Below are 20,073 nucleotides of genomic sequence, written 5' to 3'. Positions count from 1 at the left end.
TGGAATGAATTTACATTTATTTGAGCTGCACTTTCATTCTTTTTTATTACATTGTGATTTTGAACATCCCTTGTATATGATTGTATGATTTTGCAATGACTTGTTTTGCATTTATTTACTCACATATTTAGCTTATAAGGATGGAGATGAAATACGATTTACAAGTTATGTTGCTTCTCATTTTTGTAGGGATAATATTTGGTACTAAGGACAAACCAGATTTGTAATCGTGTTAAATTTGTGATGAATATGGAGTTAAATAGATTTGTTGTCTACTTTAGGGGATTATATCTGATGATCGTATTCTAGCCGCTGCCCTTTGGCGTAATCTTTTCAACATGAGGTGTGATGATCCCCGGCAAATGGAACTAATGGTTGAATATGTGCGCAAACAGGTAAGTCATTTAAACCCTCTTAAATCTTTCCAAAACTTACAGTATTTTTTGGACTATAAGACTCACTTTTTTAATGGGAAAAATCTTCATTTAAAGTGCCTGAATCTTATAGCTTGCATGAAATCAAGCAAGATGAACAGCACTCCTAGGAAGTGAGCAATGGGTGCACGTCTCCTGGGGAAGTGGTAGGTTTCCCCGTGCAAAATAGGGTAATGCACGTAGAAAAAATAAAAAAGGATGGAGACAGCAAGTCCAGTGATTGGAATTTATTCCAGATGCAACGTTTCAGCTAAAGAGCCTTTGTCAAGCATGGTTGACAAAGGCTCTTTAGCCGGAACGTTGCATCTGGAATAAATTCCAAACATTGGACTTGCTGTCTCCATGCTTTTTTTTTTTTGTTACTACTTGGATTATCTTATAGCAGTGCCAGACCTCCCTAACTGCTTCCTTAATGATCCAGCAGAGCATGCATACAGTGCTTTGCTGGATCAATGAGAGAAGTGTGCATCTCTCCTACTCATGCTGAAGGTCCCCAGGCAGGAGAGAAATGCATGAAAGCTCTGACTTAGGATAGCTAAAGGACATTTGATGATGTCACCAGTGGGAGGAGCGAGACCGGTAAGAAAGCAAGGACTGCACAGTACTGTAATGTACTGTACTCTGTAACTTGTGAGGTTTAGTGTGATGTTATATTATTTGACCAAATGTGCCATTGCTTCTTGTTTCAGTGGTCAAAAGTTGACACACTAGGAGCTGACTTTAAACTATTAACCCCCTCTAACCTAGAATAGTAAAGGGTTTTATCCTATGCTATAATGACCCCCAGAATGCCCAGGCGCCTCCTCTAGAGCATATTTACCTACTCCACTCGCGTCCCTCCAGATCCCTGCGCGGCCGCCGCTGCATCTCCCCATCACACGGATTAAAACATCTGGTGACAGGGGAGCAGCCAATAGCAGGTCATGATGGACCAGCCTCCGTAGCAGGGAAATTGTAATTAATATAACATATTTATTTTCTAATTTCCTGTTTTTTAAACTTGGGGGTGTCTTATAGGTAATAAGGTAATTCAACTGGAATAGTGTTTGAAGTTATTTTTAAAGGATAGGTGCACCTTCACAAATCACTTTTCACTTTTTTTTTATTGTTCTACCACATCTGAAATGAAAAACCAATGGGTCTTGATTAAAAAATTCCTGAGATCAGTTTGTGCTTCTCCACTCCCCCCTCCCACTAGAAGGTTCTAGTCTAGCAAAAGCTGTATATAAGGAGGGCAGTCAGAGCCCCTAGTGTGCTGCAGTTAGGGACCAGTGCTTGGAAGAGAAGACTCTGCCAGACTACTGAGTGACCAGAAGAAGACACTGAGAAGGGGATACGCTGCCACAGACCCTGAATCACCAGCCTTGGACCAGGGTACCAGCCTTCTGAAGAGAAAGCGGGACAGCTAACTCAGGCCTTTCCTCAGCATCAAACCCTTCTTCTGCCAGGGAGGAGACTGGAGAAGCCAGCCCAATGCCTCACCTGTATTGTTTTGTACCTGAATTCCTCCAGTAAAGAAGCACCCTGATTTACTGCAGACCCTGACTCTCTGGACTTACTTTTCTTTGGGGTGCACCACGCCCTACCATCCGTTCCGGAGAGCAGCAACACCTCAGCGTAGCGTTGGGGGGCCCCCCAAACCCGGCCACTGCAGTCATTTACACCAGAAACTGGTGTAAATCATGACTGGTTTACATTTCATTCTACACATGGATTGCTAGAGGAGGCATTTAATTTAAATGCCTCCTTCAGAGGCGCATGGCCCATCAAGACTGGTGTAGTATATGCCAGCCTTAATAAATCAGGACCTATATACTTAACAGAGTATATTGACTAGGGATCGATTTACCGATATTATCGTCCGATATTCAGGATTTTGAACGCTATCGGTATCAGCATTTATTTTGCCGATATTCCGATAGCGTATGGGGAACACAGATCGCGCTGCTCTCAGTGCTCTCCGTGTTCCCCTTAGCAGCACAGGGGAGAAGGAAGCAGTGTCTCCTCCCCCTGTGCTGCCGCTGCCGCCAATGAAAGGACAGGGGACAAGAGGAGAGGAGGAGCTATGGCCACTGCGCCACCAATGAAGCTTAATCTCTCATTTATTCATATACAGGAGGCGGGAGCTGGCTGCAGAATCACATAGCCGGCTCCCGACCTCTATGAGCGGTAGCTGCGATCTGCGGTAGTTAACCCCTCAGGTGCCGCGGATCGCAGCTACTGCTCATAGAGGTCGGGAGCCGGCTATGTGATTCTGCAGCCAGCTCCCGCCTCCTGTATATGAATAAATGAGAGATTAAAGGGGTTGTCCAAGTTATATTTATTGATGACCTATCCCCAGGATAGGTCATCAATATCAGATCGGCGGGGGTCCGACACCCGGCACCCCCTCCGATCAGCTGTTTGAAGAGGAGACTCGCACGGTGTCAGCGCTGCCTCCTCTTCACTGTTTACCTTCTAGCCGTTGCATCTGCAGTGGTGAGCAGGTGTAATTACACCCAAGCCTTCCTATTGAAATGAATAGGAAGGCTTGGGTGTAATTACACCTGCTCACCACTGCAGATGCAACGGCTAGAAGGTAAACAGTGAAGAGGAGGCAGCGCTGACACTGTGCGAGTCTCCTCTTCAAACAGCTGATCGGAGGGGGTGCCGGGTGATCTGATATTGATGACCTATCCTGGGGATAGGTCATCAATAAATATAACTTGGACAACCCCTTTAATCTTCATTGGTGGCGCAGTGCCCCCCCCCCCAACCCCAGTTTTAGACATTGGTGGCGCAGTGCGCCCCCCCTCCCCCCTAGTATTAAGCATTGGCGGCGCAGTGCGCCTCCCCCCAAGCCCCCCCAGTATTAAGCATTGGTGGCGCAGTGCGCCCCTCCACAGGATCCCCTCCTCCTCCGATCGGAGCCCCGGCAGTGTAATGCTGGGGCTCCGATCGGTTACCATGGCAGCCAGGACACTATTGAAGCCCTGGCTGCCATAGTAAGCTCCATGCTGCTGTGTGCACAAAGCACAGAGCAGCAGGGACAGTGAGCTCCTATTCACCCTTATAGATCTCTATCAGGGTGAATAGGACAAGGGTTCTAGTCCCTAAGGGGGCTAAAAGTTAGTAAAAAAAAAAAAAAAAAAAATTACAAAAATAAAACACCCAAATATTAAGTATAAAAGAAACATTTACAAAAAAAAAATACACATTAACAATAAACATTAATTTTCAGCAGATTTGTGGGAATTTTTTTATTTTTTTTTCAAAAATAAAAATTCCCAGAATATCGGTATAAATTATCGGCTATCGGCCTGAAAGTTCACAAATTATCGGTATCGGCCCTAAAAAATCAATATCGGTCGATCCCTAATATTGACAAGAGTTGTCTTTGAGACAACCCCTTTGTGTCAGATTTTAAGAGAATCTTTGCCACTAGATATTATATTATTGTGCAAGATGTGTTCTAGTGATGAAGTACAGAGGACCACATTTAAAGGAGGACAAAAATGGACACAGATAAAACTTTCATAAATGGTTTGTGTCATGTCTCGGACCCCTCTCTGTGCACAAAGATTCTGATCATTCCCATTTCTACAGGGTGGCCCATGAAAAAGGCCCACCTTCATTATCTCCAAATTAAACTGCCTAATAGTAAATCTGTCTTAGTTGTCCATAGCAACCAATCAGAGCTCAGCTTTCGGTTCCTACAGGACTCTGAAAAATGGAAGCTGAGCTCTGATTAGTTGCTATCAACAACTAAGACAAATTTACTATTTCTTTTTACAGTTTCATTTGAAGATATTGAAGGTGGGCTACTTTTTCGTGGGCCACCCGTACAAGAAAGTGTGTATCCACTAAACTATGAAAAGATTTCCCATGATGGTTGGAAAATTATGGTTTGGAGTTTTTGATTGTGAGAGGCACTTTGCCTCACCACCTACTCAGCATGATTCTTTAAAGGATAACTGTCACATTTAGACCCTAATTTCAATTTTCATATATGTAGTTACTAATAACATGATATTCCAGAATCAGTTACTATTAGACTGACTTACCCCATATTTAATAAGATTCATCCCTTAGCAACCAGTCTGCATAAAACTGCAATTTCACAATTCAGTTAAGATGGCCGCCACTGCCCTCACCCTGAGGCTAATCCCGCCTGCCCTCACTAGCCAGTAACAATAGCTCCCCAAAAGTGTCAGTAACCAGAGCCCTCCCCCTAAAGGGTTAATCTCCTGCAGCACAAAGGGGTCCTCTTACCACATGTTGCTTTCATTTATACACTGAGCAGATGGCAGATCTCCCTTCCCTGGTCTGCTCTGCTTCGACTCTGCATTGTCCCAGTCTGCTGAGTGAGTGAGCGTCTGCCAAGCGCAGGGACAGGGAGAAGTGCACACAGCCCAGGCAATGTTATCAGCTGCTGGGGAGGACCTGGCTTTAATCATTTACTTACAGTCCCTGGCTGTCTGTAATCTGACCTTGTACGCTGCGTGCTTCTGCGTCCTCCATCCTTCAACAGATAGACGGACCATGCATAGCAACCCTATTTATAGCACAGGTAAAAGCAGGCAGTACAGGGAACAAAAATGTGGAATTAAGGGGTAATTGAATACACAGTGAAAAGTTTGAAATAGGGCCACCAAGGAGATATTAATCACCAAATCCAATACAAAAAAATAAATAAAATTAGGACAGTTATACTTTAACAATTCGAAGAATCAGGGCAAAAATCTGATATAGGCTCTGTGTTTTACATGCACATACTATATAGTTGTACAGTCTGAAATGGATGTGGGTGCTTCTATAGCCATGTTATGAACATGAGCCTTCTTATGCTGTAAAAGATTTACCCAAACAAAACTTTGGGTAAAGGACAAGGATGATCTTCAGTTCTGATGTCTGTTAAAGAATAATTTTTGAAAAAAATGAGTTTTGTAGACCCCAAAGAAATTATGTAAAGGGAGGGAGTGTTATAAAATAACAAAATAAACCTTTCTCGCCATCTGATCCACTACTGCAGCCATGGTCTTTATTTTAGGTGCTGCAGCAATGACATGCCCAACTATCCTGCAGCCAAACACTGGCCTCACATGTGTAGTTAGGTACGTCATCACTGCTGCGCTGGTCTCTGCCGTTGGGACGTCAGTGACTACCCCACGTCACCACTGAGACCATTGATAGATGCCGGAGAGTAGCTGTGACAATCTCACATTAATCATACATAGTTATCATTCGTATGTTATTGGTCGGTGAGTATTGTGTGGCTCTTTTGAGATGTCATATCACAATGGTGGTTAACCTATCGACAAATGTAGCATAAATCAATCATACAGGTGAATATAATAATCTTTGTAATATATCTTAGGTAAAAATACCTCTTTCTCTATTTACCGAATTCCTCATTCTAAATTATCACCTAAATCCATCTTCAGACACCAAAATGGACTGTAAGCACAGTGAAGGATCCGATTACATACTGTGAGCAGGGCTAGGTGAAGGGGAGGGTGATGAGTGAGCTGCTAGAGTGAGAAAGAGGCACTTTTCCTGTGATAAGATATATTACAGATTTTGCTATATTCACGTGTTTTTTGAAAGGTAAGCAAACATTTTAACACATCGGCACAGGTGTATCATGGAGAAATTATCTAACAATAATTGTATTTATAATTCTTCTGCAAATATATTTTCCCCACTAATTTAACATGTTTTTTAGTTTTATAAATCTATACTATTCTATGTAGATCCACAAAATACAGTTTTCCATGCCAAACCATGGTTTAGTGTTATGGTTTATTATACTTTCAACACAAAATAACGTTCTATTAGAGGTGCACCTATCAGCGTCTCATCTGGTAGCTAACCATGAGAGACATTTGTAAAGTCCGTTTATCACGTTTTAATACAAAGCAGCTGGTCACACTAGCTGTGGTGTATTAGATAGATCTTAAGTCTTTCTCCATGTTTTATTGTGCAGACACATTACACATATAGTTGGCACGCAGTAAACAACCCACTAGGGGCATTTCTTAATAATGTCTAGTGTGTTATTGCTAGCATATGGATGTGTTGAGGACGAAGGAGAGGCTTGTGTGCTACCTTCACCGAAGCTTTGCGGAGCAAATCTTGACTTTTCCAACATCGTGTCTTCTGTGGTATGGTCTTTGTAGCTAGGCTGAAACTTGTTAAACGAAATAAACACCACTATGACATGCTTAATAATCCTTCAATTCCAAAGAATGTTTCAGTGTTTAGTCTCATGTGGATTTTCTAGGTCCTTCTAAGGTTTGGTTTTAATGATGTCTTTTTCTGCATGGACTGAACTGTACGGGTCTGCAGAAACACCTGTGAGTTACGTAATCCTTTCCCAAATGACTCCATCCTCCTTTCATAGATTCTATGAGATATTTACAAACTATACAAGTAGTTTGAAGGTGTAACTCTAGTTAACCCTCCTTTAGTCAATCATGACAAGTGGCCATCAGATCTTCTCCAGTCTTTAAGAAGAATATGTGTCATTTTTTGGTTCTTCAAAAAGATTGTTAAAATTCGTTTTAGTGAATCCATTAAGAAATTAAATGCTTAAAAGTTTTTATATTGCGAATGTTTTTTTTTTTTTTCTTAACACAAGGTATTCATTATGGATTATGTGAGATTGGGCTGGAGTAGCCGTGTTAACAAGTACGGGACAGGCAGGATCTTGAGAGTAGATTGAATTTTTTTTTTTTTTTTTACTTTCTCTCTAACATGTCATTGTTTATTCAGCTGGTCCGTGTTCCTGCCACTCTGTGAACTGGTGCTTTTGCTGGCTGAATACAGGCCAAGCATGGTGAAAACAGTTCCCAGACCTTCGGGACACTCCATGTATGCTAAGAAGTGTTATTCTACCAGACGTCTTCCAGAGATGTAGTCTAGTTCACGCGCACCTTGCGGACATGAGTTATTGAGCTGATTGGGTGACAGTTGATTCCTGTTGAGTTGCCACCAGTCCATACTTTGCCCAGGTATACACACAGTAGTATGTATTTATTCTGAAGCTAAGATTTCTGGATAAAGGGCTAGTAGTAAAAATCTTAGGCAGAAAAGAAGTCAGTGAAATGGTAGCCACAGCATTGTAGCCAGTGCCCTCTAATAACTATAGGATATAGAACAGTATGTGAAAAGACACTTGGTGTTTTTTGAAGTTTTAGTTTTTGGGCTTTAAAGGGCTACACAGCTCATTTTTCCTTTATGCGACCACTACTGCATAATCTCAGAAAATCCACATATAATGAAACTTTTTGCAATAACCAAGTTATTTGCAGTGTTTTCTCCCACAGAAAGTAATGCTGTGTACAGATATTTTGTAAGTCATATGCCTTTTGTACAGCCACAGTGAACATTATAATGAAAAAACCTGAAGCATGTATCACCTATTTACCTGACCCTCATTAATTGCTAGCATGGGAGACCCTGGTTCTCTTATTCGGTCCAGCCACAACTCTATAGCTAGGAGTAGTTTTAAATGGAGCAGCATCAAGCATGTAGACTGCCACTTCATTCAAAGTGAAAGAAGAGCTGTACTCAAAAAGATCCACTATTCTTCTGATCCGTGGGGGTCCCAGCAGTCGGATCTTCATTGATCTGGGGAATATCCCTTTAAAGTAAATATGGGTAGTGTCTATCTGTTTATTTGGGGGTAAACAATGTGGAAATGTGAATTAAAAATACTTCTACACAGTTCCTTGGTTGATGGCTACGTATACTACCTACTCATTATACAGGTCTTGTAGGTGATAAAAGACAACCACTGCTTGACTCTTGGCCATTCAACATGACTGCTCTCGAAGCCTCCCAATTCCCACCCTGAACAGCAGCTTAGAGCTGTATCGACTATGCCCATTGGTTTGCTCTTTATGGGCATATTTTTAAACATCCTAATTTTTTAAACTTTTAAGTTGCTTTACTGTAGAGTCTAGGCAGGGATCTGATGAGGTGCCTCACGCTTTTTATGTTTCATAATGATATTTGCAGAACAACGTGTTGAAATAGCTGAATAAATTGGGATAGTGCTAGGAAAATGGAAATACTGTATATTGACCTGGCAGCTCCATTTGAGCATAAAGCATTTTGAAACCGTTAATACTAACAATCTGAGTCTGACTGCAAATTAGAAAGAGTTACTGAATATATGAGTTTACATGTCACACCTCTTCTCCTGTGCTCCCACTGGAAACACTTGGATTTTCTAAATGTGATCTGAAGGAGCCATGAGTAGGTAAATGCTGAGCAATGTGATATCTGCCAAGTTGATGGGTGTTGGATGGAAAACTAGTCTTAGAGTCACTGAGATGTGACATTAGCTGCAAGCTTCTTTTCAAAAAGACAAGTTATCGAAAACACCTTTCAGTCAAGGAAATCCACCCAAGATATACACTAGTAACCATTTTAAATTCTCAAAGATTCGTACTTACTACTCTAGAATACCTAGCATAAATTCTACACCTCCAACATTGTTTCTGTACAGAAACGCTGAACCAGCAGGTGGTGGCGGGGAGATGTGAGGTTAAGTGCTATGGGCACCTTTTGAATGTATTTTTTTGATTTTTATTAGTTAATTTAAAAATGTTCAACCATTTGTCTTCTGCAGCCTACATCTTCTCGAATTTATGTAAGCTGCTCTGTCTCCTTCACAGTGAAATCTGCCAAAGGAGCTGTCTGATATTGCGATCTGTAAACTTTGTCTGCACTCCTGAGAGCTCAAAAACACTTATTTAAACGGACTTTTTATTCAAATTAATAAAAATTCAGCTTAAATCCGTGTTTATGAGCTCTCAGGAATGCAGAGATAAGGGATAGAGAATAAGCCATCAGACTTCTGCTGTGACAGATTTCTCTGTGAGGGAGACAGAGCGGCCTACAGTATATGTGAAAAGGTGTAGGATGCTGAAGACAAAAGTTTACAAATGTTTTACAGGCTTATTGGGAAACAATTGCTTTTTTAGCCCAAAGTAAGTACAATGGAATAATAAAAAATAAAACATTCAAAGGCGTCCATAGGCCTTAACCTAAGTCTCTTATGCCAAGATATCAGTGCTTCAAGTCTCGGATCAAAGACTGAAGTTGCAGCACTACATTGATCTCATAAGCATATTCATTTTTCCCATTTCTTTCCGATTCAGCATGGTCACTAGATATTGCATGTCACGAAATCACCATCCACATCGAATTCTATATCCTGACGAGCTTGAATAGTGGCAGTTACTTTGTGTATATTGATGTGGCTGACAATTTGGATTTTAGTACATTCAGACCATTTCATCTTTGGCAAAAAATATACAGGCCAAAAACAGTTATCATTTGTGTTGCAGATAATGAAAAAAAATGTTTAATCTGATGCTTTAACTCTTTATTTTGTGCATAAAAATCACCCATTTTCATATTTTTTTATTTTTTTTTAGATGCAATATCTGGATTCACTAAACGGGGAAGACCTTCTCTTAACTGGGGAAGTAGCTTGGCGCCCCCTTGTGGAGAGTGATCCTCAAAGCATTCTAAAGCCATCTCCCCCAACATACAATGATGAAGGACTTTAAAAGTGCTCAGTGGCAATGTGTAGCTATCCCTTGACGATAGCACATGGAGTGCCATCCCTGAAGACCTTTGAAAGAGTATGCTTTTGTGGAAATCGTTAAAAACACAGAACCAGTTTTTTATATGTTCGGTGGATTGGTTTACATAAATTTCAGGGTATAGGAAAAATATTATGGACTTGTTCAGTGAGTCTTCTCTTCCAGGGGAGAGAGTGTGCAGTATACTATGCAATCTCCATCATGGCCCTATAGTATTAAATATTCTGACAAACTTTTGCACACCCTTTGATCGTTATTACTCTTCATCCAGATCTGACATAGACGCATAACAGGAGAACTTGATAATATTCACTTAGCCTATTTTGGGGAGACCTTGAAATGCTGACCATTTTTATTCTGTAGAACTAGAATATTAGTCTATTCTTTGAATAAATTTTAATGTTCGGCAGTCTCGTCACTCATTTTTGTTGTTTTTTTTTCTTTTACATTGAGGATGAGGTCTGAGGATATACGGTATTTGTTTTCCTCTGAAGCACTTGACATCTCCAAGTCATTTTGCAGAGGTCCTGATGCTAGGACCCTCACCATTGTCACATACTATTTATAGCTGTATTATTGTCTAGGGGACAATAGGTGTCCTCAAGAACCAAGACCCAGTACAAATTCAGCCTCTGCCCCCTCTGTAGTTATGCTATGGTCTTTGGAGATGAGCTGAGAAGTGTCTATTGGGGCCTCCCCAGGTCAGAGGAGGCTACAGAAAATGTAATCTACCAAGCTAGTTGAGGGATTACTATGAAGCGAAGGATTGGGTGTTTCTGGCAAGGTGGAACTAGCTGGATGGTGTCTAGCTTTTTCTGTAGCACCAAACATGTTTCATAGCTGTCATACCCACCATGCTATTGTTGTTAGATTCTAATAGATTTTGATAGAAATAAATTATCTGTACTTGGAGACCCTGATGCCATTGTTTGCATCTAGAAAAGGGTCCCATGTCTGCTCTGTTAGTGTCTGTGTAAAGTGTCTGGGTGAAGAGGACATCAGACTTGCTATATACTGTAGAACAGTGGTCTCCAACCTGCATGATGGGTGTGCATGAATTAGAATTTGCTAATGAATATTTTCACTTTACATGAAAACTGTGAACAAATATATTAAATATATGCACTGGTCTAAAAATAATCCTAATTTTTGGAAGCCATGATCTCAGACATAAAAGGGAAATCCAGAAGATACTTTAAAAGAGGGTGCATTTAAGGGGTTATCAGGGGTTTTGATAGTGACGGCCTATCCTCAGGATAGATTATCTCAGTATCAGATTGGTGAGGGATCCGACTCTTGGAACCTCGGCTGATCAGCTGTTTAAAGAGACCACAGTGGTCCGTGATCGCTTAGGTCTCTTACTAGGCCATGTGATATCACGTTCATCGGTCACATTGCCTAGCCAAAGCTCATTCTCATTTAAGTTAATGGGAGTGAGCTGCAATACCAAGTATTGCTGTGCTTGGTAAGCTGTTAGGAGTTCCGCAGCCTTCCCAAACATTTGATCGGTGGGGGTGCCAGAAGTCAGACCCCTGCTGATCTTATATTAATGAGCTATCCTGAAGATAGGCAATCAATTTGAAAATCCCAGAGAACCCCTTTAAGTGACCCTTGAAGAAATGATTGGAAGTTTAAAAGGTGAAAAATGTTAAGGTGCCCACCTTTAATAGTTGTCAGCCGAGCCATTGTTCGTCCAACTGCTATCTCTCTAGACTCCCTCTTACATGTGTGTCCTCGACTTGGCCAAGTCCAAGTGTGTTTCCAATGTGGAGAGTGGAGAAGGTGGGTGTCTGGCAGCAGTTTATTTCCTAGGAGAACAAAAGGATTGGACAAGCGATTCGGGAGCTCCTCATACACATTAGATTGTCAGCTGGTCCTGCTGGCTAACAAAAAAATTAATGTACATGGTGATGGCCTTTATGTTACAGATATGCTATATGCATCTTATAGTGCCAGATGACCTCATTTGCTACAGATACAGGTGAGAAGAGCACATTGGTGAAATCCGTAATCTCAGATCAGCTCTAATTTCCATAATGAAGGGAATGCTTGACTGCCACTGCCATTCCTGTGATTGTTGGGGGTCCCAGCGTTTAGACCCACACCGATCTAACCATTATGCCTTAGCCAGCGGATAAGGGATAACCTTAGGGTAACCAGAATACCCCTTTCATGGAAATGCTAGCTGCCTTTTTATAGTGGTCTGTTTTGCACACTGTACAATACACATCATAAGCTGACAATTATCCTGCTTTACATGGTCACATAACGATATAAACAGAAAGCACTGAAACATCTAATTACTTTAATTATAAACTTTTTTTTTTTATCCACAAGCATAATAATTGTTGTGCAGTATAGAGTATCTGTAGAGGGAATGGCCGCATGGGGATCTAATATGGGTTCAAACGGTTTGAGACTTGGCAGACTGAATCTAAATTGGCTAAGAGTCTGATGTTTATGGCCAGCTTACCTCAGGGATTTTAGATCTGCAAATACAAGGGGGGTAAGGGGCACAGGGCAGTTGGTTCCTTAAATTATCTCCATAATAATGCGTATTATCCTTTAAATGAAATGCTTTATTAATTATCCCAGGCAGACCAATTATTCACTTCCACTGGTTGGCAAGTGAAGTTTTGACCAATAAAACATTTCAGAGCTTTGATCTTGAAGACATGGTTTTGGGAGAGGAATCCTGGATGCAGTAGGTACATAGATCTGGATGGATGGTTGTATTCTTCTTTTGCAGCATATATGTAAACACAAACCCTTCTACCAGACTTCACATTGATGACATTATTAAGCCATTATACTGAAGCTAGTACTTTTTAAATTTCTATTCTAATTTTTATATTTTTAGAGGTCACCTAACGAGATGTCATTGTTCATCCCATCTACGAGGTCATTTTTAAGCAGTTTGACAACCATGTATTGTTTTAATCACAGATTTGCTGAATTTTACATGTTGAATGGGAACCTAGAAGAGAGCTGTGCAGCTTTCTATGACCAGCTGCATGCCCTGTCCTTGGCATTTTGGTGCTCTTAAAAGGGGTTGGCCAATTTAGACTGAAATTTCAAAAAGTCCCATGAACAGTCATGTATGCTAAGTGCAAGCATGTGTGACTTTGTACTGTACCCCAGCTGTGATAGTGAAGGTTCCTGGCTACTCCAGGATCTGTGTTGTATACCCTACGGGGCAGCAAGATGGCAGCAGTCACATGAATTGTTCACATGACCACTTCCTTGGACTGTTCCTGGTTTTCAGTAATTCGGCACAGGTGCTTGGATAGCAAATAGGCGCATGTGCAGATACAGGGGATTCTGCTGCCTGCATCTGGACATGTCCACTTGCTGTTCAGTGCCTGCACCAAAGTTCTGAAAGCCAAGAACAGCCCAAGGAAGTGGTCATGTGAACAAGTCATGTGACTGCCACCATCTTGCAACCTCTGGATGCAGAGAATTCCTGGTCTTTTTCTTTACACCGCCGATACGGGGGCCTTCACTATCGCAGCTGGAGGGCAGTACAAAATCATGTATGCTTGTGTTTAGAATATGGCTGTTTATGCCATTTTTAGCATTTTTAGTCTAAATTGGTCAACCCATTTAAAATAGGACATTTTCAGCCATTAGCAAAGTTTCCTAGAACTGCACATTCAATTCAGCATCATTACAGTAAGCTTTAATAGCTACAGTTCTTTCTCATAAACAAGGAGCATTGTCATGGCTACAATATAACTTGCCTCCATGTTACTTAAGTGGGTATTCTAGTTGTAACGAGTTATCCCCTATCCACAGGATAGGGAATAGCTATTATATCGGTGGGTGGGTGTCTGACTGCTGGGGCCCTCATATCTGCTGGGCCCCCAAAATGAATAGAATAGCATGTTGGGCAAGTGCGTTCCATTCCTCTCAATGAACTGTTCAGGGAAAGCTGAGTACAAGCGCTCTATTTCCAGCCGGTCCCATAAGGATGAATAGAGCGGGAGCGCACATGCCTGAAGTGCCACTCATTTCTGGGTCCCATGGGCTACAGGTGCCTATTCTTATGGTGGGAGATCCTGGCAGTCAGACCAACACTGATCTAATAGTTATCTCTTGTGGATAGGGGATATCGTATTACTTATTACTACCTTTCCTTTAAAGGGGTTGTCTCATCAGAGACAAACCTTTTCAAAATTATCTGCCCAGGTCCTGCTTCCAGCACCCCCCATAAATCGTCTGAAAGTGTCGGGGGATGCTGCAGCCAGCCATGTACGGTATTTCTTTGCACTGCAGGAGAAATGTAGTATTACATGGTGGAAATTCCGATGATTGGCTGTCTGTGTTATACAAGGATAGCTTTAGTCCTCTATTATAGCTGCCTCTTGTACAGGGCAGCAAATGTAGGGGGGCCGAGCAAGAGATCCCCTCTATGACATAAGGGCACATATGGATAGAGGTTGTCTTCATTGGAGAGCCCCTTTTAACCTGTACATGTAAAACTGGAATCATTCTGCATTTTTGTACGGGTATGTCGTATTAACCAATAGGATTACTTGTTATTTGTAATAGAGTAAATAAAGGATCTGATTGGTCCCTATGAGCTAACTCAAGGCATCACTGCAGTTCTTGTTACTTGGGTATATATAGTATATATGATTATTCTTTAGATTTTCTAATAATGTGAAAGTGTACTTTCAGTCTCTTTTTCTATATGGTTTGTATAGTAGATGTTATAGAGGTGATATCATTGGTTATTGAATAACTTATATAATTATACTGTAGAAAGTAAAGCTATTAAGGATACAGAGTGGTACACAGATCTATAAAGTATATATAACAAGTATTTACATTTTGGAAAGTTAATCTCTATTTGTATGTGTTTATTAAATACTTGTAATACCACGTCTATGACTACTGTCATGCTGAATTATATAATCTAAAGTTAGTCCTGTACTGGTAGGACTTCAAAATGCAGTTTACCAGAGTGCTCTTGTCTTAGCCACATCACCAAGTCTGGTCCAAGTCTCCCTCAAACCTCAAAAGCTATAAGGATTAAAGGGGGTTTTGATACTGAATAGATCATCAGTATCTGATTAGTGGGGGTCTGACACCCGGCACACCTGCCAATCAGCTGTTTGCGAAGGCACCAGTGCTTGCAGTAACGCCAAAGCCTCATGCCCCATTTACCTCATGTATGTTGGTCAAATGGCCTAGGCAAAGCTGTGAGAAGACTGCAGTGCTACTGCGGGCGGTGTTTCCTTATCAAACAGCTGATCGGTAGGAGTCCCCAGTGTTGGAGAGGACAAGTCATCATTCCAAAAATCTCAGAAATCACCATTAACCGCCTCCGGACTGCCTAACGCAGGATCGCGTTCCGGAGGTGGCTGACTCAGGCACAATCACGCGCCGGTGCGAGATTTCCTGTGAACGTGCACACACAGGCGCGCGTGTGCACAGGAACTGCAGGTAAGCAAATGGATCTACAGCCTGCCAGCGGCGATCGTTCGCTGGCAGGCTGTAGATGCGATTTTTTTTTTTAACCCCTAAAAGGTATATTAGACACTGTTTTGATAACAGCGTCTAATATACCTGCTACCTGCTCCTCTGGTGGTCCCTTTTGCTTGGATCGACCACCAGAGGAAACAGGCAGCTCTGTAATAAGTAGCACCAAACACCATTAGACTACACCCCCCCTGTCACTTATTAACCCCTGATCACCCCATATTAGACTCCCTGATCACCCCCCTGTAAGGCTCCATTCAGACGTCCGTATGTGTTTTGCGGATCCACGGAACCGCAAAACACAGCGGATCCGCAAAACATGGACACCGGCAATGTGCTTTCCGCATTTTGCGGATCCGCACATTGCCAGAACTATATAGAAAATGCCTTTTCTTGTCCGCAACAATTGCGGACAAGAATAGGACATGTTCTATAGGCTCTACAAAAAACAAAGTGTTCGCCCAATCAGGCCTGATCTTGTGCGCACACTTGCGTTCAGTCCGCCCCACCGCAGTGACAGGAATTTTCACTGCAAAAACACCGTAAAATCGCTGCGGCGCTATAAAAAGATCGATTTGAGGGGCATGGCGAGTTCATAGAAGATTCTTTTTTTTTTCAAAAGTTAGCAGAAATTAATTTAATTTTTTTTTTAGTTTTTTTGTTTTTTTCTTACAAAGTATCATATTCCACTAACTTGTGACAAAAAAATAAAATCTCACATGAACTCGCCATACCCCTCACGGAATCCAAATGCATAAACATTTTTAGACATTTATATTCCAGACTTCTTCTCACGCTTTAGGGCCCCTAAAATGCCAGGGCAGTATAAATACCCTACATGTGACCCCATTTTGGAAAGAAGACACCCCAAGGTATTCCGTGAGGGGCATGGCGAGTTCATAGAAGTTTTTTTTTTTTTTGGCACAAGTTAGCAGAAATTGTTTTTGTTTTTTTACAAAGTCTCCCTTTCCGATAACTTGTGACAAAAATTTCAATCTTTCATGGACTCAATATGCCCTTCAGCGATTACCTTGGGGTGTCTTCTTTCCGAAATGGGGTCACATGTGGGGTATTTATACTGCCCTGGCATTTTAGGGGCCCTAAAGCGTGAGAAGAAGTCTGGAATCCTAATGCCTAAAAATGCCCTCCTAAAAGGTGCTCTTTGTCACACATGTGGTATCGCCGTACTCAGGAGAAGTTGGGCAATGTGTTTTGGGGTGTCTTTTTACATATACCCATGCTGGATGAGAGAAATATATCTCTAAAATGACAACTTTGTATAAAAAATGGGAAAAGTTGACTCTTAGAGAGATATTTCTCTCACCCAGCATGGGTATATGTAAAAAGACACCCCAAAACACATTTCCCTACTTCTTCTGAGTATGGTGATACCACATGTGCGACACTTTTTTGCAGCCAAGATGCGCAAAGGGGCCCAAATTCCAAAGAGCACCTTTTGGATTTCACAGGGCATTTTTTACGCATTTGGATTCCAGACTTCTTCCCACGCTTTAGGTCCCCAAAAATGCCAGGGCAGTATAAAAACCACACAAGTGACCCCATTTTGGAAAGAAGACACCCCAAGGTATTTTGAAAGTGCAAAATTTAATTTTTTTGCAAAAATTTCGGTAAATTTCGATTAATAACAAAAAAAAGTTTTAGCAGCAATGAAATACCACCAAATGAAAGCTCTATTAGTGAGGAGAAAAGGAGGTAAAATTCATTTGGGTGGTAAGTTGTATGACTGAGCAATAAACCGTGAAAGTAGTGTAGTGCAGAAGTGTAAAAAGTGGTCTGGTCATTAAGGGGGTTTAAGCTAGGGGAGCTGAGCTGGTTAAAGTGGTTGTCTGGGATTTAAATATGAATGACTTATCCTCAGAATAGGGCATCAATATCAGATTGGTTAGGGTCTGACTCCCAGCACTCCTGCTGATCAGCTCGGACAAACTGCGTAGCCTCCTTATACTATACTTCATACATACTGTGCATTTGTATAGAAACTGTGCTTGGTATTGCTGTTTAGTCCACAGTCTGTCCTGTCCATCCTCTCTGTACTTCATCTCTCCTCGTGAACTCCATTCCTACTCAGATTCAGCTGAATATCTTATCATTTGTATTCAGGATCATAATTAGGGATGAGTTTTATGTGAATTGACTTTGTATGTTTCATCCAAAGTCTATTCGCTCATCCCTAATCATAATCCCTGACAAGCAGAACAAAGAGGAGACTGAGGCAGCTCTTTACTTCAGTGTTGTGAAGTAACTTGTCCTCCTGTGTGATTAGGTTAGGTTTTAAGTGTACTAATAGGATGGCAGCCATTTTATTTCTCCTAATGATTGCTCCCTAGACAAAATTAACCATTATAGCTAATGACACGTATTTGGGAATATATTTATACTAAAGTAATATTTAAAGGAAACCTGTCACCAGTTTTATGGTGTCCTAACTAAGGGCAACATAAAGTGACTGATTCTCTTGCCAACATCTTGTATTGAAAAGCTCCAGCTCATAATGATGAGTCATTAATATTCATGAGCTCCTGACTCTCCCCGCCCACCTACTGCTGATTGACAGTTATTTTCCATATGAATCAGCAGCAGGTGGGCAGGGGATATAGCTCTGAATAAAAAAAACGCTGGACTCACTGACATCACGCTGGACTCAAATCAGCTCATTAGCATGCGGCATGTGGCATCTTTGTGTGTATATTATGAGGTAACCATCTGTCACACCAGTAAGTGAATACATCTAAGGTACTTTTTAGTAGTTAATGATTGTATATAATTAGTTAGATTATAATCAAATATCCCTTTAAGTATCTTCATTTTATTAATTCCCAGAGAACCCCATTAAACATATTTTCCCTTACGCTTATGACAGCATTTTGAGGGACCAACCCCAGCCTAGGACATAGAAACATAGAATGTGTTGGCAGATAAGAACCATTTGGCCCATCTAGTCTGCCCAACATGAAGACCTATGGAGAGATTTTAAAGGGGGAGCACCCTCTATCACCTCAGTTTATAGCAAGATTGCTGTCCTCAAACAAATGTATAGATAAACTAAACAAATGATAGATACGCTAGTGGACAATAAAAAAAAAATAATGAAAAACCTAAAAGGGTGTACCAATGTCAGATAGGTGTGGGACCCATCTCTAGGACCCGCAACTATCTTTAAAGCAGGGCTCCCAAAATGAACAAGAGAGCACCATGTATGTGCTGCCACCTTCCATTCATTTTTATGGGAGTGCGAAAATGAGCTATTTCTGGCAGTTTCATAGAAGTGAATGGAGTGGTGGCTGCACTTGTTCAGTCAGCAATCTATTAAATTCTATGGGATGTCCCAAAGATAGCCGAGTGCGTCGCTCAGCTATTTTCGGCACTACCATAGAAATAAATGGAGGGCGGTTGCGCACGTGCCATGCACTCACGTTGATTTTGGGAGCTCCATTCTAGAGATAGGTGCAATCCTAGTGGTGAGACCCACACCTATTTGAGATTGGCGGTATAACCTAGCAATACGCCACCAATGTCTTAGGTGAGACAACCCCTTTAATGCATTTGAGGTAAGACTGACACAGTAAAAAAGTGCTAATGGTGCTTGGTCAATGATCAAACAACCAAGGTGGTGCACCCTTTATTTTGGGTTCTGTAGCAAGGTAATAGTCATGCAGATGCTAGATATCCTCTTGTGGTATGTCATTACAAGCTCTTTCAACTTGTAGTTTTTTCAAGGTGGCTGCTGTGCATGGGATATCCGTTGATCCGTTCTCGCATCCAGTCCCAGACATTCTCAATGGGGGAGAGATCTGGGGATCGAGGTGGCCAGGGTAGGTGTTAGATAACCTGAAGACCAGGTTGTGTAGGTGGGCATTATCTTGTTGGAACAACATGTCTCCTAAAAGAGTCAAAAAAGACAGTAGTATTATTTCCATTATGTCCTCAACATACTGAAGGCTGGTTCCCTTTCCAAATACCAGACGAGAACAGCCATGCGAGCTAATAGGTGTGGCCTGGTGTTGGTCTTGTGTGTCTCCGCATTATGCATAATGGCAGCAGGCGCTCTCCAGCTGAGGCGGTCTAATGATGGCTCAGGCAGCCATCATTAGTACCAAGGCAGAACCTGCTTTCATCACTGAACACCACTGTTTGCAATTCATGACTGAAACGGGTTCTCTCCTGGCACCAGTGCAGACGCTCTTAGAGATTCTGTGGCAAACAAGCTAGCGTAGTGTGAGAATGCAGTCCAGTGATACCAAACAAAAAAAAAACTGTCCGTGGAACATAATTTTTTTTAAAACACCACCATACACAGGAGGGGAAAAAAGGGGATGCGGTCATCGTCTCGTGGAGAACTGATTACCGATGAGCATAATCTTATATTTCTGAACACATGGGCATAAAGATTTCATCATTATAGCAGATTCAAATCTGATGACCAATTCCCTTTCTCATGAGATACTGTGGCACTTCTGCAGCACTGCTTTTCTCTTATGTCGTAGGAGATCCTTTGAAGCTCATAATCTTGGGCGCCCAAATGCAATTGCACACCC

At 41.5% G+C, this 20,073-nt stretch overlaps 1 protein-coding gene across 1 annotated transcript in view; it reads left to right on the top strand.

Annotated features, from left to right (window-relative positions):
- Positions 1-13,411, top strand: part of LOC122940866 (ubiquinol-cytochrome-c reductase complex assembly factor 1) — an 83,210-nt gene extending 69,799 nt beyond the window's left edge. The window contains exons 6-7 of the mRNA XM_044297726.1: positions 282-395; positions 9,863-13,411. Of these exons, the coding sequence (XP_044153661.1) occupies positions 282-395; positions 9,863-9,997 (249 nt within the window). The 3' untranslated portion in view covers positions 9,998-13,411. The remainder of the gene's footprint in view (positions 1-281; positions 396-9,862) is intronic.
- The last annotated feature ends 6,662 nt before the right edge of the window (positions 13,412-20,073 follow it).

The sequence above is a fragment of the Bufo gargarizans genome, chromosome 6 (genome assembly GCF_014858855.1).
Source record: "Bufo gargarizans isolate SCDJY-AF-19 chromosome 6, ASM1485885v1, whole genome shotgun sequence".
In the NCBI taxonomy this organism is placed as follows: domain Eukaryota; kingdom Metazoa; phylum Chordata; class Amphibia; order Anura; family Bufonidae; genus Bufo; species Bufo gargarizans.
Note: the sequence above shows the minus strand (reverse complement) of the source record. Positions and strands in the feature narration are given on the sequence as shown.